We start from the raw sequence: 25,262 nt of genomic DNA, 5'->3' as shown, positions 1-25,262 counted from the left end.
CATCATATCAAATCAAACTCTTTATGAGTTCCCTTGTGACACAGCAGGTTAAGAATCTGGCACTGCCACTGCAATAGCTCAGGTCAGGTCACTGCTGTGGTGCTGGTTTGACTCCTAAACTGAGAACTTCCACATTCCATGGGTGCAGCCAAAAAAAAAAAAAAATCCAAAATGAAACAGAAAAACTCTTTACCTATTCACCAACCTCTCTGAATTCCTCTTTTGGTTTATGGAAATACCATCCACCTCATTTTCCAAAAAGAAAAAATAAGTCGCCTTGGACATTTCCTCTTCCTTAACCCTTTTATCCAAGTCACCAAGTTTGACGATTCAATCCAAAATGTAACTCAATGTGTCCCTCACTCTTTCGTTCCAAAGTCATTACATCTCTTTCATCTGGACCTTCCACCTATAAAATATATATATCTCTAGGCCTGTGAGAGGCAACCTGGGCTATACATTAGAATCACCTGGGGAACTTATGAAACTCCTAATGCTCAGAGCACAGCTCAGGTCAATTATATTAGAGTCTCTCAGAGTGGGATCCAGACATCAGCATATTTTTACAAGACTCCATATGACTCCAACATGCAGCTAGATTTAAAATTTTCCAGACATGAACCCACAGACTGAAAGTGCATAATAAATACTAAGCCAGAAAAACAAATATTAAAACTAAACAAGTAAGACCAAATCATCTTGAGGATAAAATCATGAAAAAGCTCCAGGAAAGACAGATTGGACAAAGGAAAGAAAATTACACTAATAGCATACTTGTCATCAGCAATATTAGATGACAGAAAATAAGTTAAAAATCTTCAGAGTGATGGGAGCAGGGGGGAAAGTGTGAACCTAAAATTCTATGGCCTGCTGAATTGTTCTTCAAGAATGAGACTTTTTCAGACACACAAAGCAAAGACTCTACTAGTCACAGACCATAACTGGAAGAATTAGTACTTTCTATAATGAAAATATGTCATTATGCAGGTAAAGTGAGTCAAAAGATTAGAGAAGTATTTAATGATACTGACCAAGTCTGGATTCCAGCTAGAAAACAGACTGTGAAATACACGTGCTATTAAGAGGTTCCAATGACCTTGAAGGAAGTAAAACAGTTCAGAGCAAATAAAATTTATAACAAAATTTCTATCAAGGTTCATACTAGATGATTTTGTTTGTCTGTGCTTTCATAGAATTTAAGTTTCAGTTTTTAACTATTCAATTTTTAAAACTTTAAATAAAAGCAGGAAGCACTGACTGCATAGCAGTATTAAAATATGTTTACCACTGGAGTTCCCGACGTGGCATTGATTCAGCTTGCCTCTGTGGAGGCATCAGTTGGGTCCCCGGCCAGGCACAGTGGGTTAAGGATCCAGTGCTACTGCAGCTGTGGCATAGGTTGCACCTCCGGCTTGGATATTCGATCCTGACCCAGGAACTTTTTCATATGCCATGGGTGCAGCCAAAAAAAAAGGTATTTTTATTTCATTGAAAAAATAGATGTAATATTTACACACTTATCAAAATATCAAAACAATTTTATTTTTGCCATAAATATCTTGTTTTCTTGGTGATATGAAAATAATTTAAGAACTCCAAAGTGATAATCATTTAATTCCTGTAATACTAAACTCAGTTTCCTTCATTATTTATTTATTTATTTATTTATCTTTTTGGTCACTCCTGCGGCATGCAGAAGTTGAAAGTTTCCAGGCCAGGGATCGAACCTGAGCAATGGCAGTGATAATGCCAAATCCTTAACTACTAGGCCACCAGGGAACTCCTCCTTCATTATTTTTTAATAAATTCAACCATACATGTTAATTTTGTTAAATTAATCCTCAGTAATACAATTTTAAGATTAATAAGAAGAAAAAAAAGACTCTTAACCAAGATGATAATTATATATTTAATACATCTTGCTTTAAACAGCAATTTTCAAAGTAAACACATCATAGACCTTATAACTTATTAAAGATTTACAGTGCTTACAAAGTTGATTCTAAAAATATACCTTATTTGTTCTAACATTATCTGGAAGATAGAATAATAAATTATAGTAGTATGTTTACCACCACTATAGTTAAGACTGTGTACATATATTCAATATGAAATCCTTTTAGGATTTTCACATTTTCAGCCTTAAAACATACAAGCAGTTTAAAGTTTGGCATACAAGATCTCAGTCTGACAGCAATGGTTTTAAAATCAACAATTATCTACTTGACATTTTAAGAAAGCATGAGCACACAAACATACACACACATATGCACACACACATACACATACACGTACATACACTCTTCCAGGGTAAGCAGAAATTTTCATCCTTGTGTATCAGACAGCTGCCATCAATTTCAAAAATAAAAATTGGGGGAAAAAGTTAAATAAGAATATGTTTAAATCATTCTTAAAGGGCTCTAGCTTTTGGAAAGATATGCACAAAACTGTTATCAAGATCTTTAACATGTACAAATATGCCCTCTCAGTCACTCTTAAACAATATATTCTTAACTATTCACTAATGGGCATGTGAATACACAAGGAGTTACAGGCTCATCCATTCCCCAGATGGCAAGCTACTGACAATCAGTCATAGGATGCAGCCCAGCTCAAGTGGTTTGTTTACTTTATTGAACTCAGTAGACTAAAGAACACAAGAGAGTCAGAATTTTCATTTTTACCTGTTTGGGTTTTCTTCTATGTGTTCTATGTACAAACGCAGTGGAATACTGTGTTGCAAATGACAGTTAATCACTTAATACTTTGTGGTACTGCAGAAGGTTATTTTGTATTCCCAAAACATATTTATTCTAGTTACACTTTTCAAAGGCCCTTAATTTTTTTTATTTTTATTTATTTATTTATTTATTATTTATTTATTTATTTATTTATTTACTGTCTTTTTAGGGCCTCCCCTGCAGCATATGGAGGTTTCCAGGATAGGGGTCTAATTGGAGCTGTAGCCACCGGCCTAGGTCACAATCACAGCAACACAGGATCCGAGCCGCATCTGCAACCTACACCACAGCTCACGGCAACGCGGGATCCTTAACCCACTACACCACAGCTCACGGCAACGCGGGATCCTTAACCCACTGAGCAAGACTAGAATTCAAACCTTCAACCTAGTCAGACTCGTTCCTAGTTGGATTCATTTCTGCTGCATCACCACGGGAACTCCCAAAGGCCTTTACTTTTAATGATACATATTCTTCTGGATTTAGACTCAAAACAATTTCAGGCTGATAAACTCTCCTGCTCGTCATTTTTACTTCTAGTAAAATTTGTTAAAACAAAAAATTACTCTTTGGACTCTCTCCATTAATGCAAGTTTGAAATGTTTCATGGAAGTTCTTTTTCATCATATATTAAAACACCCAAAGCTATCTGAGACAACATTAAAATAGACACTAACCACATATTAGGGTACCCAGAACTGACTGCTATAATTAGAAAAATAAAAAGGCACAACTGTAAGCGAAAGAGAATATACCAGCTTTCCATTTTCTTTTTTTTTGGCTTTCCTCATATTTTATTTCACTAAGTTTATAAATTGTTCAAAGCATTCTTATACTCTGCATGATGATAACAGAATATTTTGGCACATCAACATTGTGATACAATATACAGTATGTTTAAAAAATTAATTTAAAAATTTAATCTATTAATCAACATTTTTTTAAAGTAGTGCATATATATTTTACAGTTAAGTCAAATACATACAGGTTTGTACTTGATTTACAGATGAAGCAATCACAGATTGCACTAATATATGTATGTGTGTGTATACACACACACACACACACACACACACACACACACCAATCAAGGGAAAAACTGCATCCTGGCAATTTTACAGTCCAAAGTTTTGTTGGTATAGCTATCATTTAAATGCCCTTTTTAATCTTGTTTTTCTGAACAAAAGATATATTTTTGCCTTCTTCATTCTTGATGAGATTTTTCTGCGATAACTTTACATTCATACTGTAAAAATTAAAAGGTTAAAAGGTTAACAGTTTATTCTGAATAGCAATTTCCATATAAACTAAAAAGTCTAAATCTTAACAGTTTACTCTTATTGGCTCCCTTTATTCCTCAAAGAATCTGAGAGTTACTCAACTATTAGGATTAAATGACAAGTGTGATAGGGAAAAAGAAAATTTATGTTCTAGAATCGAAAGAGGCATCGCCAAAAGAAGGAAAAATGATATGTCTGCATTATAAGCAAATAACAGTATATGATTTAGATCAACCCTAGAATATGAAAAGAAGCAAAATAAATTTCTTTGTGTGCCCATTAAGGCATAACAGCAAAGGAAAGGTCATGAACTTAAGGACAGGACAAATATGAATTCAGATAATATTTTTTCAAATGACTTTAAAACTGAAAGGAAAAAAATCTACTCTATTAGTAAAAGCTTCTGGTGAAAACAATATTTTAAAAACACATACCCATTATTCAAAATTAAGTAAACCAATAGACTTAGGATAACTGGGTGGCTAGATTGCCAAAAAGAAAGCAACGTATACTGCAATTTCAATTTTCTCAGGTGGCTAAAATCGTAAAAGTGACAGTGCTTATTCATGAGACTGCTGTGGCATCTGAATGCTACTGCCCCACACCTGCAATCTATGACTGGGCTTATCAACAACGTCCTTTTCCTTCTTAGCTAAAACAATCAAACATCTTGATTTGCTGGAAATAGTCCTAATTTATATCTACTGTAGTAACATAATTGTAAGTAGTGCCTCTTCTCACTTTTAAAACTGTCCCTTTCTCATGGAACAGAAATGTATATTAGTAAAATAAATTCATTGATTAATAAAAATTGGAGGATAAATCATAACACCCTATATAATACATTTTAGCTTTTCTATTCAGGGTTTCTTCCATTTTTAAGACACTTGTGATTAAATTCTTCCCAATGATTTATTCCACTACTGTCTGGAGAAAATCTGTCTACATCTCAACAACATAAAAGTGACTAAAGAAGCATAAACATACCATTGCTAGTTGTCGACCAATGTTTCCCATTGTTATGCCTCCAGCAAAAAATATACAGGGTAACCAAGAACGAACATAGAGAAAATCTGGAGATGTATATCTAGAATGAAAGAAATACTTTTAACAACCCACACAGGAAGTACAATGAATGACACTTAAGATAATGGCAACGAATTATTCAACAATGGAAATAAATTACTCTATTGATTAAAGTGGCTTAAACAGTTTCATTTTTTTAATTTCTTTTTTTTTTTTTTAGGGCCATAGGTGTAGCATATATAAGTTCCCAGGCTAGGGAGTGAATCGGAGCTACAGCTGCCAGCCCGAGCCACAGCCACAGCCATGCCAGACCTGAGCTGCATCTGCGACCTACTCCACAGCTCTTGGCAACACAGGATCCTTTAACCCACTGATCGAGGCCAGGGGTAGAACCCGAATCCTCATGGCTACTTGTCGGGCTGGTTTCCACTGAGCCATGATGGGAACTCCCTAAAGCAATTTTAAAAATCTCAATTCTGAATTCAGTTATCATTTTCTTATTTTAGCAAACAAGCACCAAAAAGAATACTTACTGATAAACACCATTATAGACTAGCAGCTGAGTGACCAAGGTTGCCAAGAAAGCAATTCCTACTCCAAGGCCAAAACCACTTCTAGATCTATCAAAAGTCCACCACAGTCCAATGGAGAGTGCAGCCAGTGTGAGAGACAACTGTATGTTGTTATCAAAATCCACTTTCTGAGATTAGTGTTAAAGAATCATCTTAAAACTGGTAACCAAATAATATCACCCATTCATTTTTCTAAAATAAGAGATGTTAACCTTAAAAAGGGAATAGACTGCTTTAGCTTTGTGCCTTCAGTTTTTAGCACAATGCATAAAACTAGGGGGGATTAAAATTATCTCTGGTATTCACTAAAGATACACAGAGGACAGGATACCTCTCTAATAGGTCTCACCAACGTGTAATCTCCAAAAAAACAGCACTCTACATACATTTCCAATTTATGTATTCCAATTTTGGATCAGACCCATTATTTAAGAAATGCTTTGTTTGCAAAAATTATAACTAGAAGCCTCAGAACACAAGTATTGCTAAAGGAACACCCTTTTGCTAAAAAGGAAACCAATATTACTTCTCACACAGGTTTAGAATTACTTGAGAATCATACAGGAACTTGAAAATGGAAGAGTTGACAGCTATTTAACAGGGTACCACATTCTCTATATGATTTACTGACAGACACATTTTACAATAATGCAGTTCAGAAACGAGAGTACCAAGGACACAGTATCCCTTTCTATTATGTCAACTGTTCTAGTTTTAATTTGTTGAGGATAAAGCCTTGAGTGAACATTATCTTGCAACCTGCCAAGCTATTTTGGTGCCTGAGACTTTCTGGTATAGGACAGTTTGCGCAAATGATATTTTATTTCCATCATCTACTTAAGCACCTATTCACAAATGTACAGCCCTTTTCTACTCCAAAATCTCTGGGCAAAATGAAGCTTTATAAATTCAATTTTCTCATATCTTTGCTAGAGGATTACACTAAAGGAATAATTTCAAGTATCATTAAAAGGGCATTATCTATGTCCCAAAGGCCATATCTTGGCTCTACATCCAGCTCCCCAGGGGAGACTACATATCTTGCCAAACTAACTGGCCACACTGCAACTAGAGAGAAGTTCAAAAAAGTGCAATAAAGCCATTTTCCACTTCCCGTAACACCCTGCTGTTTATCACCATGACCCCCCCTCCTACCCAACCAGAGGGCATCCTGAACACCAGCCTACTTACAGTCTCAGCTATTATGGGTCACTCAAGGCCAGTCCTTGTTTAGGCTTGATGTATCAAGAAATCTACAGTCTATGGGTACGCTTTCCGAAAAAGCTCTTAGTCTTTAGAGGGCATTATACCTCAAACTCCAAAGCTTGTGCTCTGATTTCTCTATGGAATAAACATTCTTGTCAGAGTGGAATGTGACACTAACTGGGTGCTCTCTTTGCTAACTAAACTAACTTTGTTAAGAGTCGAAACAAAATAAGGAGGCTTCTAGGGTAAACAGATAAAACTTTAATCATAAAAATAGCACAATGTGATTTTCTACAGTCTAGGTAACCTGTTTTTAAGCCTGTGTTATAAAGTGTGTAAACATTTTGGGTTTTGCTTAAAGGATGAACAGAATAATTAAGACTGCTAAATGTAAGGATTTCATTGAGAGAAAAAGAAAAGAATGACCAAAGCAAAGAATTTAAATTAGGTAAGTCTTCTAAATACCATAAAAGGTTATTTAAACTTCTCAACTTAAAAAGGGCTGAACTGTCTAGGATAGAAAAGTCTAATCCACCAGACAGAGATTAATTTACACATCCGTGGGGCTACCAGGTAGGAGAGGGAAACTTCCTAGACCTGAGTCAGGATCTCTAGGGTCTGGTCTCAGCACCGGCACAGCCTCACAATATGAATGACTTAGCAAAGTACCAAACCTCTTGAGCTTTCACTTCTCTTACTATCTTTATAAAGAAAATGTGAAAGTAGGGGATTTCTAAGCTTTCTACTAGATATAATATTCTATGAGTATCTTTTTAAAGCTCTCCTAACAAGAGAATTGTATAAAATCCTAAATCTCAGTGATTTTGCCAGCCTAAACATGTTGAGAAATTCTTTAATACAAAAGAATAGGGGAAAAGCCAAAATGATAAGAGCCACTGAGGGACTTCCAAAGTCACAAATCTCCAAGAGCCAGCCCAACTGGAAACAGCAAGGCAGATGTGTTTTCAGAATCAAAGACTGCTTCTTTCCTTGGTTCCTCTTCCACGGCTTCTCCAAAACAGCTCAATACTTTCTGTAAGACACACGGGAATCACCACCCACCCTCTCTCCAACTAACTGCCAGCCCTGAGCCTAGTGCAGTGGCAAGAGGAAACTTTGGCAGCCTGAGTCACGTGTCTTCTCTTCCCTGAAGAGGTTCCTGCCACCTCCACTCTTTAAGCTATGTCTTCTAAAAAAGGGAAGGCTGATCTAGCATGTCCCAGATTCTCTTCTACAAAGGCAAGGCAGGGCAGGGCCCGGGGAGGTGGGGGATGGAAGGGAGGATGACAGGATAAAAACCTTATGAGGGCAAAAACTTTTGTTTTGGGGGTAGACACTTTTTTTTTTTCCGGAGGGGTAAAAGGTAGAGGAGAAAAGGGAAATAGAGGCTACCTTGTCCTTTTAGCCAGGACAGCATGAAAATATTCATTAATCACTAAATTAAAATATCAGAATCTTTAAAATGATTAAAAGTACCTAACTTAGGAAAAAAAGTTCTTTTTGGCCACAGTCTAAGTTGGCTATTTCTACTTCTATCACCTTTTAAGAACATTCATGTGCTGATAAACACCAACAAATGACAGTCTGTCTTTAAATATATATATATACACACACAAACACATACATATATAATATTTATAAATATATTATTTACATTTAATTTGAAGAATATACAACACACACACACACACACACACACACACACACACACACACACACACACAAAACAACTAGCACCTGAAGCCACCACCCATCCTTACTGGCAAATCTTAAGTGAAGAAAGAAAGAGAGAAAAGAAATTCCTTTGAAATCTACCTTTTCAATGTTAGAGTTACCAAAACTACATGGAGGTAACTGAGTATTGTAATTTAAGAAAAATACGTAAATTTAAAAATGTGCCAAGTTTCAAAGTGATACTGAAAACCAGGGGTTGCAATGAAAGGCTCTACCCAACACTGTGACTTCAGGGCCACAAGATACTTGAACGTAGCACACATTCTTTTTATCACTAAGTGGGCAGATCACAAATTGACGACAGTGAAGCTGCAAGGAGCTGTTTAACCTTTGGTTTGTTGAAAGCTGCTTTGTTATTATACATTTCATTACGGTGGAAAGGATACAGCGCTGGCGTGATTTATACCAACAAAGACGGCTACGCACCGCATTACACTGGACCATTCTCTTTTAAATTTATGTGGTTCTCCTAGATGCCTGTCAATGCAGGGGTATAATAACCCAATCACAGCTGTGGGGGGAAAAAAGGGAAAAAATTAAGTCATCTCCAATGGTATACAGGCAAAACTTAAGCTAAGAGTCACTACAACCAGCATAAGCATTTGAAAGATTTTTAGAGAAGATCTTCAACTTGCTTAATGTTAATTGTTGATATTTTAAGCTTACCTTTCAAAACAAAAAAGTGACAATAACACCATTGAAGACGGCATTGTAAATCATTATAATATTCTCAGTAGGCAAACACTATTTCAGTGTATGATTCAGAATTTAGCAGATTGAACTAGATGATTCATGCTACTTTTCCACTACTATCATCTCTGAGACTTGAAAAGCATCAAACCAGTTGGCAGTGAAGCAATGCTCTCTCTAAGCTATATGACCATGAAACGTGCTATCAAATGCCACAAGTCTGAAGAGAAATTCAAAGTGTAAACATGTACAAACTCATCACACATGTAATGCCATCCAGATGGACGAACCTTGCCCTCCCAACTTCTGGTCTCACTCCTTTCCAACCCAGCCCTCTAAAGAGACTCTAAGGCAGGTTGTCAAAGCAGAAAGACTCACAACAGAAATCTACTCGTGACACTCATTCAGCATAGAGGAAAAATGGAAGAAACATGGACTAGAGAAGTATAAATTTTTGGTTAAAATTAAAACTCAATGTTAAAAGATCAGAAGAAATCATTTTAGTGCAATTCTTAATTTTGGAAAGAACCTCTTCAATGCTAACGGTGTAATCAGTTATGAATTACAGTATGCTACATGTCTATAATTGAGACTCAAAATATTCTCACTCCATTTTTAACTTTAATACTTGTCAAACCTTATCATTGTATTCATTTAGTGGAATAGGATTTTAAATGCTAAGTTAGTCATTTAAGAAAGAGTATTTAATGAATCAAAACATTCTTCAGCAAGTTATGAGGAAAATAGACTTAAACGGATTAAAGTTACTGGGAAATAGCTGGGCTGCTTTAATTTGCTAATCTTCCTAAAAACGGAATGTTTATGCTGCCATTCAGTAATAAAAACACAATTGTCACATCAGTTGAAAAGTACGTTTAAAAGTCCAATATACTTACGATGTATCATGAAATTACTGTACCCAAGTCTAAGTGCCTGAAGGGTCAGAAGCCCCTTGCCTGGCCCAGTGTTGGCCAGCTCTAGCTCACAAAAATGCATTAAGTCTTGAAGGAAAAACAGAAATTGATTAATATAAAAATTCATGGGCCAGCAGACCAATGGAGGAACATTAAAAAGAGGCTGCACGGCCACCCTTCCATCTGGAGTAGGGACATTGCCATGATATACGCATTTTCTAATCCACAAAACTGAAAGTGTCTTCTGAATTAGGCTTTTGTTGAGGATAGATGGCCACCAGACCATCAAGAAATTAACAACAAATTTCAGCAATGCAGAACTCCAACAACTATTAGTAAATTTAAAAGTTCCACATTTTATTCCTATTTAAAAGGTACTGTTCTAAAATCCTGTGAGATTAACTGACAGCATTTCCAAATTTCTACAAAATTAAAGTGGCAACAAGCATGTCTAACAGTTGAAATATATCTACATGAATATTGCCTCTTTTTTTGTTCTCAAGGGTCATGAAACTAGCAGCCCATGTCACATCCCTCTTCCCTCTCTTTCTCTCTCTCTTCTCCCTTTGCCTGTTGCTGAGGAAATCAACTAAGATCAGGCACTCCAAGTCAATTTTCCTCAGCAGCTGATGCCACAGGTAAAGAATTATCACATAGAGAGTACTGACATGTGTGTGCAAAGACCTAAATAAGTAAAATTGACTATATTTTTATGCATGTGATGTCAGACTCACAAGTGAGAGACAACTGAGGAGAGCAAGCAAAAACAGAAAAAGAAATTTAAACTGCCACGCTGCCAACCCTGGGATTTGCCAATAAAAATCAAACCCATTGAGTATGCATGGTTCTCGGCTGCTCACTGAGAGGGAGAATTCAAGAGAGCTTGTCACTTCCCATTAAATGTCTTCTTTCTTTCCTTTAAACAGAGGCCTGGCATAGTCTGAGGGCAACACCTACAGCACAGTGAGAGCTCACCATTGAGAGCTGTACCAGAGGTGTGTCTGGCCTTTTCCTTTTTCTATACATTCTTATTTTAACAAGAGAGGCTGTTAAAATCATGCCTGTGTTAAATCACAGGCAAACATAGTCCTGCTTAATCAGGTGGTTCTCTGATGCAAAATCACACTTCTTGGAATTATTATTTCCTAGCGACTTGTTATAGGCTACCAAGACCAAAAACAAGAGAGGTTTGTACGACAATATTAAGTCATCGTTTTTTCATGGTACCATGTTTAACGCAGTGATGCACTAAAAGGAAGAGTTAAATCAAATATTTCTCAAGGAAAAAGAGCTGAAAAAGCAAAACCACTGAATGAGGCAGACTTTGACGGAAAACTACAACAGGATAGGCAGTGTGTTCATCCAACAGACAAATAAGCCCCCATGATATGTCTGGTTCTTGGTATTTGCTAGGGATTTAAAAAGGAAAAATGAGTAAGACATGATCCCAGTCCTAAAGTGGCCACCTAAACAATTAAACAGAGTAACATGTTAGAGGCAGCACTGACAGGGCCCAGGGTCCAGCCTTCTCCTGGCATGTGCAGAGGGGAGGCAGGGTACTAGGGTGTCAGGAAAGCTTCCTAGAAGAAGCAACCTTTAATGCAGGAGCCTTCAGCAGATGAGTGGTCTGGAAAGGGCTTTCTAATCAAAGGGAAGTATTTGAGGAAAAGCATGGACAGTGAAAAATACCCAGTATCATCTGGAAATGGCAAGCTTTAGGCAGAAACAGAGCTTCAGGGTCTGATTTCTCTTACAGAGGTGAGTGTACCACATAGGACAGGGGAGGAGGAACAGGACAGGGGGTAATGGGGAGCAGGCAGAATCTGAGGCAGGAAAAGACAAGACTGAAAATTCCAAGCAGAGTAGTTGAAGGCCTAGACCAAGTGACAGACAGGGGAGAGATGTAAAATCTGGAACCTGGATGTGGGAGGTGAGAGAGAGGAGGAGCCTTGCAAGGCTCTCCAGGAATTGGGTAACTGACTGCAAGGCTCAACAGGAAAAGTCTATCTGCTTTTCCTTTTTAAATTAGATAGTAGTTTCATAGGTATGGACCCAGTCTGGTTACTTGTGATTTGTCAGTCAACCTCTCTAGTTATTTCAGTCACACAATGATATGTACGTTTTCTCTCCTATTTATTCTTCAGAAAGATTCCTCTGTAGCTCTCAATCAGGTTCAAGAGGTTCTAATTCTCTAATTCTAAAGCACTGCACACATACAGAAGTGAATCAACTTGAAACGCCACCCATTATTAAACTAAAAATAGAGAACCAGAAAAGGAAAATGAGATCAAAAGGAGTTTACCAGAGTTCCCTACTAGTCATCTCTCCAGAAGCACCACAGGCAAATTTTCCAGCACTAGGTTTACATGTAGAAAGCAGTGACTCTGGAGACCCTCCAGAAGGTAGCTGCTCAATCTATGAGTATTAACTACATGGGAAAATCAAAGAACAATCATCGATTTTTCTGATTTAAGATGGTAAGAGCCAAGAGAAGGAGTTCTTGTTGGGGCTCAGTGGGTTAAGAACCCAACACATTGTCCATGAGGATGTGGGATCCATCCCTGGCCTCGCTCAGTGGGCTAAGGATCTGGCATTGCCACAAGATGCAACATAGATCGCAGATGCAGCTCAGATCTGGGGTTGCCGTGGCTGTGGCACTGACTGCCGATATAGCTCCAATTCGACTCCTGGCCCAGGTAACTTCCATATACCACAAGTGCAACTGTAAAAACAAAAAGAAAAAGAAAAGAAAAGAGCCAAGAGGCCAAGAGAGTTTTGAAAATGCATACCAACACACACAAACAAAAACAGACACATACCTTATATACACATGAACCAAACACACTGTTTCTTCCAACACCTACTTTTTTTCCCTTAATATCTTCCCTAAGATGGGGGGGAGAGCAGTAATTACACAAGAATCCATTTTTCATCTTTGGCAACTGTCACACATCTGATACCCTCAACCTCACCTACTAAATACCATGGTCTGCCCAACAACATCAACAACACAGCTGACTGAAATTTTGATTTCCCAAGTCCTCCCTATGGGCATTTGCCCAGGTACCTCATGGAAAGAACACACTGCTTTCAGAAGAAGCACTTAAGCAAGAAACATAAATCCAAATCCTCCCCATGCAATGATACAAGGTTAAGTTTGCAAGTGTGACAAGCCTCGTAGCTAGCAAAAGGAAGGACAGTAGGGACAAAGCAACCGAAATGTAGCATTAATGTTTGAAGTTTTCCTAATATATGTGAGTTTGTGGCAAAAGTGCTCACATCACAGGACAGATGCAACCCTGCTCCTCTCAATAAACGAGGTACGATGAAACCCCAGTCAAGTCTTCCTGCTCCAGCCCAGAATGCATAGTATAAGCCATTCTTCCCCACCTACACCTAGCATTTGGTCTAGAAGGTTCAAAAGAGGCACGCCCACTGAGTGAAGTTTGAAGAACTCCCTCCTTCCCCTTCCCTGGCATGTGACTTTCACCTTGCCACACCATTCACTAACTCTGGGACTCTGGGCTCACTGATAACCTTCCTTATCTATCTCTTCATTCCCCCCAAAACAGGCACAATGCCAAACATCTCATTCCTGAGTTGGCCAGACTGATCTCTAGGGTTGAGAGATACAGCCAGCCTTAGTAGACATTCAATAAGAAAGTTTTCCTCCCCAACCTTCCCTTTGTCTATTCTGAAAATACATGTTCTTCCAAGTCCTAAAAAGCTTCTATTAGTAGCTAGATAGGACTTCTACCATAGGAGAAAATAAACAAGTAGAAAAGGTTGTTGGGAAAACTTTTTTGCTTCTGAACTTAAATGAAAGAAAGGAAAATACATGAGGATTAGTATATACAACAGAGAATGATAAAATACAATTTATGCTTTCTTCTCTTTGTTTGAACTATGTTGCCTGTTCTCTCAGAGAACAGTAATAACCTCGGAGAAACTAAGAATCATCTTTATAAGCTCTCTTTCAATGCGACTACTATAATAGTGAGAAATCAACACATAAAACATGCTGCAACCTTACCACAGCAATGCCCTTCCATCCATGGAATGTGATGACATAACTGTGTCCAATAGGTTTCATGAGGTCATTTAAAATGTATCACACCTAACTCCTTACCCTGGGACCTCCAGCTCTAGGATGTAAGTCAAGAAGGATCTACATAATATTGCAAGGGATTTATGTATGTTAAGTATGAGACACCAAATGGAAATTCTTAAAAGCAATTTTCTCTCTCAATCAGAATTCTCTACTACCACATGATTAGGACTTCCTTATGTTACTTAATAAACAAAATAGTCTACTGGTCTCATTAGAAAAAGCCAAAGCACTATTCATTATGGAAACTCACCATCAATAAGGCATTCTGAAATGCTCCATTTTATCCACTAAATGCTATCTACCAAAAAAAGATCTGAAATAAGTAACAGGATGATAAAAATTTTAAGGAAAGAGAATCTATTAATCTCTTTAAGAATTTATTATTCTGAAGGTATGTCTAAAAACAAGATACCAAGGGAAAAAAGCATATACAAAAACCTAAAAAATAACAACATGAAGCTTTAAACTTGAATAAAACTATGGTCAACCCGTGAACAACACGAGGGGTCCCCTCCCTCTGTACTATCAAGAATCTGCATATAATTTTACAGCAGCCGTCTGTAGCCACAGTTCCACATCTGCAATTCAACCCAGGAATGAGTAGTACTAGAGTATGTATTCATTGAAAAAAAAATTCACAAATACATTCAAGCATGTGTTCTTCAAGGGTCAAAAGCCTTCCATCTTCAAGTTTTTATCTTCTTCAAAAACAAGACAACACACATCAAAACCTTAAAACCAAATATTGATGATGATCAGCAAGATGAAATAAGTTTCTATGAGATGGGTTAATGAAAGAACAAAATAAAGAGGTGAAAAGGCTCATCCCTAAAGGAATCAAGATTGCTTTTAGGATTAAATTTTTAAAGGTCATAGATGTTAGTCAGATACAAATCGGACACAAAAGAGTACATACTCTGTGATTCCATTTATATTACATTCTAGAACACGCAAAAATAATCCAGTGACAGAAAGAGAAAGTCTGAGGCTGGAGGTGGGGAGTGGACTTCAAAAAGGGCCCAGGAGAACTTAGGAAGTGATAGAAATGTCCTATAGCTGGATTGTGGTGGTGGCTACATGACTGTATGCATTTGTAAAGCAGGTCGATTGTACTGTATATAAATTATATCTCAATAAAGCTGGTTTTTAAAAAGTATTGCTCCGACAATAACTACCTTCGTTTACCCTAATTCCTTTCTAGGCATTATAGAAATAGCCCACACATACCTGAAGCTGTGCCACAGCACGGTGGTACCCACCATGCCGAAGAAAAGATGCTTGCAATCACATCCGGTGGAAAGAGCGTCACGTTTCTCTGAATCTGAAGCAAATTTAACACTAATGCAAGAAATACACCAATAAAAAAGAGGACTACTCCTCGAATCATCAAGTTCACACTCTGGCTAGTCACAGATGAGATATAGGGACCACACTTTTTGGGTCCAGGTGACTTTGTCTCTCCTTCTGCCATGGTTTCATAAGTTCAGTAAGTCAGTAAAAAAAAGAAAAAAGGAAGAAGAAATGGTGTCCTAGCTGAAAAGCCAACTGTCTGAACCAAAGCAGGGTGGTGTTTCAACAGTATTGCATCTCGTCCTAAAATAGGAACTAACAGAAATCCTGTAAGAGATAAGAAAAAAGAAATCAATGTGTGTCTAATAAATGACTATACAATTTTCCTGATTTCAATATTAATTAACATTAAAGGACAAAATAATGAAATGACGAGATTATCTATTTAAATTAGTTATTTACTGAATAAGAAGAGGTTTAAAAAACATTTTATTGGTAATAAAAAATAAAGTGCTAAACTTATATTCATTGGGACAGAATTAATGACCAAAGAGACTTAAAGGTTAAAATAACAGTGAAAACAGCTTGCCTCTGGACAGGTTATCTGAGACATTTCTACTAGAAACTAGAAAATTAAAATCCAGGTTTCTGTTTCTTCTACCAAAATCTCCAAGCCCAAGTAACTGATGGAAAATAAACATATTTGAACTAAAATTGTTGTACTGTTCACAATGAAATGTCACTTGCTCAGGAGGACATTCTTCATAGGGGAACAAAATGACCTGTTTCGATGTTTAATGCTTATACACATGATTTTCTGCACAAAAGTATCTTATAAAAAGCAGGCCAGCACCCACTCACTCACACATACAGCAAGTGCAGAATCCAGGCCTGATCTGCTCTCCCAGAACCCCAGCTGTGTCCCACCCCTGCCTTGACCCAGTCTGCCTTTAGTGCAATTATGAGAGCTATTGTGAGAAGGCTGGCATAGGAAGCAGAAGAAAGGAAGCTAAGAAAATAAAGACTAACCTCTTGGCTAGATTCAAAGAAATTCGATCCACATGATTTCTGAGCCATAAAACCTAGAACTCTACAAGTACAATCATTCTAGGTTATTTGCTCACCCCTCTAAACAAAAGCGATCTTTCCTGTGCATAAGTTTGTTTAAGACAAACACCATGTGAGGCTTTCTATGAGCTGTTCTAAGCACCTGACATATGGTAACACATTTAACTCTCATGATAACCCTAAAAGGTAAGTGCAAATACATCCATTTTAAAGGTGAGGCAAAAAAGCAAAGAAAGGTTAAGTCACTTAACCAAGTTTCCATCCACTAAGAGGGCAAGCTGGGATTCAAAGCCATACAGTCTGGCTCCAAAGCCCTTATTTGTACCTTCACATTTAGCCTCTCAAACTGTTGCATATTCCTCTACATTTTTTTCTATGAATAGCAACATTTTTTTAAGCGGTAAAGTACTATACAGACTGTTTTTGTAACTTACTACTATCTCGCCCCAAAATAATATATCTTGGACATTGTCCCAACCAGAACATAAACATTTTCTTTGAATCGCAAAGTAATTTATTTAAAACTTTAGCATGGGAGTTCCCGCCGTGGCGCAGTGGTTAACGAATCCGACTAGGAACCATGAGGTCGCGGGTTCGATCCCTGCCCTTGCTCAGTGGGTTAACGATCCGGCGTTGCCGTGAGCTGTGGTGTAGGTTGCAGACGCGGCTCGGATCCCACGTTGCTGTGGCTCTGGCGTAGGCCGGTGGCTAAGCTCCGACTGGACCCCTAGCCTGGGAACCTCCATATGCCACGGGAGCGGCCCAAAGAAATAGCAAAAAGACCAAAAAAAAAAAAAAAAAAAAAAAAAAAAACTTTAGCATGGCAATTCTAAAAGCGATCTTATGATGATATGTATAGTTGCTTTATGGATTATAAACTTTTTATGTAGGTCTATTCACTATCATTGCACCTATATACCCAGAAAGGTAACTGCCTAGCATATAAGGGGAGCTCAACATATTCATATTTATTTAATTAAGGTGGATTAACTCTTTTTGAACCAAATTACATTGGGTTAAACAAGACTTTTTGGAAGGTAAACCTAACCTAGCACTTAATCACCATTTAAAATATAGTTCCTCTGAACTTCCAAGTTTCAAAGTACATTGCAAATGTATTTTGGAACAAAACCCATGTGTAAATTGGATGGAGGGTTAGGGGAGTTGACTTTAGAAACAAGCAGTATGAAAATGAGAACATCTGTAAGTACTAGTAACTTTCACAGCCTATTAGTTTCATGTGATAAACACAGACACAGGTAGTGTGTGCCTCTACCATACTCAAAGCTCTGTGCCCAACACCTGAGGAGGAAATTCATTACTCAAGCAAGTCCTCCCAAACCTACTTAGTCTATAGCATAACTGAGTTCTGCAGCTTAGTGGCCTAGAGAAAATCAGACATAGTACAGCTGATTCACGGGAAAACATACTCTAAATACCTACTGAAAATCCAGAAAACATTTCCTCATTTTCCTTCTTTTTTCTTTCCTCTGGTCCCCACATGCAGTGGCTTGATGTTGAACTTGGGCCACAGCAGTGAAAGCACCAAATCCTAACCAAGAGACCAGCAGGGAGCTCCCAGAAAACATCCCCTCTTGACCTGGCCTTGCAACTATTCTTTGCTTGGTATTCATCATGTCACAGCTACAGAATTCATCATCATCAACATCCTGACTACTGACATAGCACCCATTTATGGAAGGCCTACTCTATGTCAGGCATATAGTACCTCTGAGCTCCACAATAAGACTAAAGGTAGGTATTACCATCTGCACTTCACAAATGAAGAAATAAAGTCAAAGAGACTTAGCCACTTGCCTATGGTCACGTGACCCACAGCATTAGAACTGGAACTGTACCTTACAGATGATTGATTCCAAAACCTACCCTCTTTCCTCTAAACCTTGAGTCCCCCGGGAGAGGATTAAGATGGTGGAACAGAAGGACTGGAGCTCAACTTCTCTCCTAAAAACAACAAAATTCAAAACTAAAAGCTGAGCAATCCCCACCCAAATGGACCAGAAACCTTAAAAAAGATATCCTACTTCAGAAGAAAAAGAGGAGGACACATCAAGAGGGGTGATTTCACGATATAAACAACCCATACCTCCTGGGTGGGAAGCTCCATAGACTGGAAACTAACTGGTTTGCAGAGAGAGACTCACCTGCAGGAGTGAGAGTTCTGAGCCCCACATCAAACTCTCACGTGTGGGGATCCGGCACTGGGAGAAAGGGCCCCTGGAGCATCTGGCATTGAAGGCCAGTGGGGCTTGTGTGCAGGAGCTCCACAGGAACGGGGGAAACGGAGACCCCATTCTTAAAAGGCGCACACGGACTTTCACATGCACTGGATCCCAGGGCAAAGCAAAGTCTCCACGGGAATCTGGGTCAAACCTGACTGCAGTTCTTGGAGGACATCCTGGGAAAACAGGGGTGAACCTGGCTTGTTGTGAGAGAGGGACACTGAAGGCAAAACTCTCAGGAATATTCAGCAGCTGCCTTTCTCTGAAGGTGGCCATTTTGGGAAAGTCTGGCCCCACCCCTCAGCCAGCTGCTGAGAAGCCCCAGGGCAAACAACAATCCAGGTGGGATCACAGCCCCACCCCTCAGTAAACAGGGTACACAAAGACCCCTCAGGCACACAGCTGCCTCTAATCCCATCCAGAGGCTAAGCCCCACCCACCAGAGGGATTAGAATCAGCTCCTCCTACCAGGGGGCAGGCATCAGCCCCTCCCATCAGGAAGCCTACACCAAGCCCCCATACTGACTTCAGCCACAGGGGGGCAGACATCAGAAGTAAGAGAGGATACAACTCTATTATCTATAAGAAGGTCACCACACCAAAAACCTATAAAAATGGAAAGACAGAGAACTATAACTCAGATGAGGGAGAAAGGAAAAACCCCAGAAAATCAGCGAGTAATGAGGAGATTCTCAGCCTCCAGGAAAAAGACTTTAGATTGTTGATGCTGAAGATGATGCAAGACATTGGAAATATACTGGAGGCAAAGATGGATAACTTACAGGAAACACTCACCAAAGAGATACAAGATATAAAACTTAAACAAGAAGAGATGCAAAGTACAATAACTGAAATAAAAAATTCACTAGAAGCAACCAACATCAGAATACAAGAGGCAGAAGAATGGATAAGGGAGGTGGAGGACAGATTAGTGGAAATTATGGATATCGAACAGAAAAGAGAAAAAGACTGAAAACAAATGAAGAGAGTCTCAGAGATCTCTGGGACAACGTTACATGCAGCAACATCCATATTATAAGGGTGCCAGAAGGAGAAGAGAGAGAGAACAAGACAGAAAAAATATTCCAAGAGATAATAGCCAAAAAATTACCCAGCATGGGAAAGGAACCACTCGCTCAAATCCAGGAAGCACAACGAGTACCATATAAAATCAACCCAAGGAGGAATACACCAAGACTCATATTAATCAAACTGAACAAAATTAAAGAGAAAATCTTGAAAGCAGCTAGGGAAAAGAAACAAGTAACATACAAGGGAACCCCAATAAGGTTATCGGCAGATTTTTCAGAAGAAACTCTGCAGGCCAGAAGGGAGTGGCATGATACACTTAACGTGATGAAAGGAAAAAACCTCCAAGATTACTTTACCCAGCAAGGCTCTCATTCAGATTTGAAGGAGAAATCAAAACCTTCACAGATAAGCAAAAGTTGAGAGAATTCAGCAACACTAAACCAGCCTTACAACAAATAATACCAAGGGAACCTCTCTAGGCAGAAAAGAAAAGACAGCAACAGGAAACAAAAATTCCACAAATGACAAGGCTCACCAGTAAAGGTATATATACGGTAAAGATATGAAATCATCCATGCACGATTATACTACCAAAATCAGAAATAATGAGAAGAGGTGGGTACAAATGCAGGACACTGGAGATGAACCTGCAATTAAGAGAACAACTTAAAACAATCTTGTATACATATAGACTCTTATATCAAAACTTCAGGGTAACCGCAAACCAAAAATCTACAATTGATACACAAACAAGGAATCTCTGAAGAAGAAATATATTTCATAATAAATAAGTGCATAATCTACCATGAAGGGGGTCATTTGACATCATTCTTGGAATGCTGAAGTCTTCTTACATCTGATTCTGATTTCCTCTCCATCAAAGAATTTATGATAATTATAATTAAATAATACAACTGTACAATTAAATAAAAACTAAATAAACCTTGAGTCCCATTCCAGCCCCACTTCTCAGATGTCTTTTTCGGCACATGGGTTTAAAGAAGGGGATTTGGTTACTGAAAATATGGGTAGACATTGGTAAACAATATCAACTATTAATACATTTTCAAGGTACTAAGGCCAATTAAAGTCCAAGCAGAAAGACCATGAGAACAAATACACAAACTTTGATTTTCTTTAAAAGTACTAGATCAAGGAGTAAAAAAATGTATTAAAGAAAAAAAGCATATGGCCAACTTACATACTGTATTAGATCAACATCTGACTCCTCATTTTCCAAACTTCCAGTAATAGCCCCCATCTTCTGCTACTACAACAGCTATTAGAGGTCAAAGAGTACATATATATATTTTAAGTAACCCAAATTGCTCTAGTAAATCATGTGTTTCCGTTTGTGAATTTTTCCAAAAGGGAACTTTATGTTGAATAATGTTTTTACAAGAGCAAAATAGCTCCAGTTTTAAAGTTATTTCAGTTGTGATAGGCCCTAGCTCACAATCACTCACCAGTGTTTGCCAAAGGGCCCTGAGCATTAAGCATTTTGGGCTGGACAATTCCTTATTGTTTGGAACTACCCTAAGCATTGCAAAACATTTAGCAGCCCTGGCTCATGCCCACTAAATGCCAGTGCATGCCACTCCCACCCACCCCCACCCCCCACCAGACAACCTCAAATGGCCCTACATATTTCCAAATGCCCTCCCACTGAGAGCCACTGATTACTAGACTCTTTCCTCTTGCTAGTTCAAGGCTGCTGTTTATGTTATTCTGCCTCAGCTGTTTATTCAACCTTTCCTCAAAGTGCTTGTTTATAGTTTCCTACTTCACCTCAAAAGCTGTCTTTAAAAATAATAAAGCATTTGTTTGATGTTTATTTGAATGAGATTTTTAAGCTATTTTTTTAAAATCCAAAAAACTAATTTTATGGCTACATAATAATACAATAGTATGTAATTACAAGAGACAAAAAGAAAAGTTAAAATGTGTTAGAATAACAGCATTCTAAAATTTAAGAAATGGAAGAGAATTGGGAGTTCATCTATTCCAGGAAGTGTGTGAGTCTGATACAAAACAAACAAAAACAAAAAGGTTGTGCATATGTACACTTTTCTGGGAAGAGAGGTGGACTTTTCATATTAAATGCTCAGAAAGTCCATGGTCTCAAAGAAGTTAAGAACTGGTGATCTAACAATTTAGTGACAAAGCAAATGAAGCCCAAAGTTGTTAAGTGACAAGATCAAGCGTGCATGCTACTGGATCTTGCTACCACAAACATGTAAACTGAACTCCTGGAAATGGCTAGACTGACTCATCAAAGGGATAAGAAATTCCACAGGACCATTCACTCTCTATTAACACAGCAATTAAGTTCCAAAAAAAGCTTGTTGTTTATAATAGCCACACATTAGGGGAGCAGGTTATTTTAAAGGGAAAGCTCTTGGACTAAGCATCCCTAATTTGTTTGTTTTAAAATTTGGTTTTCTGATTACATATTAATAATATCATCTTAAAACAAATCGCATCTATATCTTTAAGTGTTACTCTTACAACAATGATAGATTTGAGTCTCCAAAATTTTTTAAAAAACTATATTTGAAAAATTTAGATTATCCAAAAAATAATTTTCTGATCAGGGAAGAAGTCTCTGGTATAAAGATATCATTTAAAAGACAATCTCGGGAGTTCCCGTCATGGCTCAGGGGAAACGAATCTGACTAGCATCCATGAGGACACAGGTTCGATCCCTGGCCTTGCTCAGTGGGTTAAGGATCCAGTGTTGCCATGAGCTGTGGTGTAGGTTGCAGATGCTACTCAGATCCCACATTGCTGTGGCATAGGCCAGAAGCTACAGCTCCAATTGGAACCCTAGCCTGGGAACTTCCATATACCTCCGTATGCCACGGGTGCATCCCTTGGAAAAAAGAAAAAAAAGAGAGAGAGAGACAATAAATAAATACATAAATAAATAAATAAATAGACAGTCTCTCAACAGATCCTCAACAATAATCCTAGTAAGTAGGTGGGTGTTTTTAATCCTCCTTTTACAAAATATAATAGGTTAAGTAACTTTCTGAGATTATAAAACTGTTACCAGGTAGTACCAGGACTAGCCCCAGGCACTCTGACTCCATGTCTGAAGTAGTTCCCTCCACACATTGCTCTACAATTGCATTTTCTACAAAACACCATACAAAAACAAATTAAGTGCCACACAAGAAATGGTTTTTAAAGGCATGTTGATAAACAACTGTTAATACCAAAATAATACTTTTTTCAAAAATAAAAGAAGAAACTTCCACAGGACATGAAAAATTCTACCTTAGCTCTGACCTACAATTTCTATAAAGTACATTACTGAACAAAAAGAAAAACAGTTCAAGTAATTTGGAGAGATCAACAACAAATCATCAAAATTGGGAAAACATTATTCCCAGTCTATGTGCTGCCTGTCAGTGGGTTGATATTATTACTTTTAGATAAACAAAAGAGGATTGTTAAGTGATTCTGGGTTTTGAGAATGAAAATCAAAGTTTACATTTGCCACTGAAACAACTTCCAAGCAATAGGTATTTGAACACAAATACACAAACAAAAACCATCGTTTGGGAATGATTGTCTGATAACAATGAAAATAAGCTGTCTTTAAAATTAATGATTTGCATTTTTCTTTTCCTTTTCAGCCCACCAAACATAAGAGCAACAGTTGTTAGTTTAAAAAGAATCAACCTCTTTCCCAAATGTTCATGATTCACAGCTTGGTCACTTTATATCAGATATGTACTGAAAACTATAACAAAACACACTATTAAATATAACATCCAGAGAAAGAATGAAGAAAACAGGAAGAGTAGTGGCTATTTTTTTTTCTCTGTGGGGCCCCTATTAGTGGCTCCTTTACTCCTTTTCACTCAATGGTTCTCTCTCAAGGCCAAGCCCCAAAGTTGGAAGACATAACCTGGCCACTGCTTGTCTGCTGTCATTTCTCCTTCACCCAAGACTGGAATGGTGTCTAATCCTCAGCAACACTGCCATACTGACTCCAGCCAGTATCAGTGGACCAGCTGTCAAGCCTATTCATTCCTTCTTGAAGCATTTCCCCACTGATCCTACAAAATAGTAAACTCTTCCTGGGATGTCTTCCTAGACTGTCTAGCTAACACCATACATACATAACTTATTAACTTTTTCCCAACGCTAACTGGACATGGGCCATTATCACTTAGGTTTTAGCACCCCCCCCCATCACACCCACAGTGCTTTTCTTTTCCCGATTGCCACTTCCACTGACCAACTCTTAAAATCCCAGAAAACTATCACCAACCGACTTCTAGTTCCTGGCAAGCATTCTCTCTGGCTTTATCCACACACCGACTCCAAAGGTTTCCAATTCCAATTCAAAAATACCAAAGTCCCGTTCGTCAACCCATTATCAACATACCTGTCGGCGGATTCTAAACTTACTACAATATCTACCTTTAGATTCACCCCCAAATCCTGACAGCTCTGTGCTGGAGAGCTCGCCGACCTCCACCCCGTCAAATCTCCGGGGTCGCCCTTCCCGCCGCCCTCCAGCCTTCTTTCTGCTCCGATACTCTAGCACTGTCCAAGAAGCTTCGGCCTCTCCTAGGAACTCTCCCCGATCCCGCTGTCCCCTTCCGGATCTCGCCTACCCTACCCCAGGTGAGCAGACCACCTCACCCTTCAGGCCCCTTCTATGGTCCTGGCTCCTCGCACTTGCTAAGCAGGTTTCCCAGGCTGCAAAATCGGAAGCGGTTCCTCTTACCGAGAGCCACCCCTTTCCTCAGGTCCCTACCCCCAACAACAAGACACTCGCGCTTCCTGGGAGACCCCCCAACTCACCCCTGTTTCCGCCATCTTCTGGGACCGGCCCCCGCCCCCCTCCGCCGCTTCCTCCTCCCCTCACGTAACTCCGCCTGAGCTTCACTGCGCCTGCGCGGCAGGCGCTGACGCTCTCCCGAAGATAGGGGCAGAAGAACTTCCGGTTTCTACGGGCGCCGAGTAGTGAGCCTGCGAAAGGGGGCAAAAGGACTTCCGATCTCCTTGAGCGTAGCTGCCGGCTACAGGCATGGACTACCTAGTGGTGGAGGCTACCAAATCAGCTGTTGTTTGCTGACCAGGCAGCAGAGGGTTGTGACGAATGCCCAGACCTGCGGGCCGTGTCAGGGAATCGCACAGCAACACACGCATACCCTGTGGGAGGCGAGGCTCTCCACACGTCGCTCCTCTGAGCCAGGATCTGGGCTGCGGCTAAGGATGCTGACTCTCATTTTCTGTGTGCTTTTGCCTGCCTTTGCTCTTTACCTTATTCCTGCATTCCTAAGTCATAACTTCTTTCGAGAAAGAGCGTAGTTGATATTTCTCTCCTTTTCATCC

The 25,262-nt window shown here is 38.8% G+C and overlaps 1 protein-coding gene across 7 annotated transcripts; it reads right to left on the bottom strand.

Moving 5' to 3' along the window:
- Positions 1,892–24,799, bottom strand: INSIG2 (insulin induced gene 2). Of its 7 annotated transcripts, none has more exons than XM_021074560.1 (6): positions 24,652–24,724; positions 15,502–15,891; positions 8,946–9,070; positions 5,581–5,747; positions 5,009–5,108; positions 1,892–3,987 (listed from the first exon to the last, which is right to left on the bottom strand). In XM_021074560.1, exons 2-6 carry the CDS (start codon positions 15,743–15,745, stop codon positions 3,946–3,948), a joined length of 678 nt encoding a protein of 225 aa, XP_020930219.1. In that variant the 5' UTR covers positions 15,746–15,891; positions 24,652–24,724; the 3' UTR covers positions 1,892–3,945.

This window comes from Sus scrofa, chromosome 15 (genome assembly GCF_000003025.6).
Source record: "Sus scrofa isolate TJ Tabasco breed Duroc chromosome 15, Sscrofa11.1, whole genome shotgun sequence".
NCBI classification, from domain to species: Eukaryota; Metazoa; Chordata; class Mammalia; order Artiodactyla; family Suidae; genus Sus; species Sus scrofa.
The sequence above is the reverse complement of the archived record's forward strand: the minus strand, read 5'-3'. Positions and strand labels throughout refer to the sequence as shown.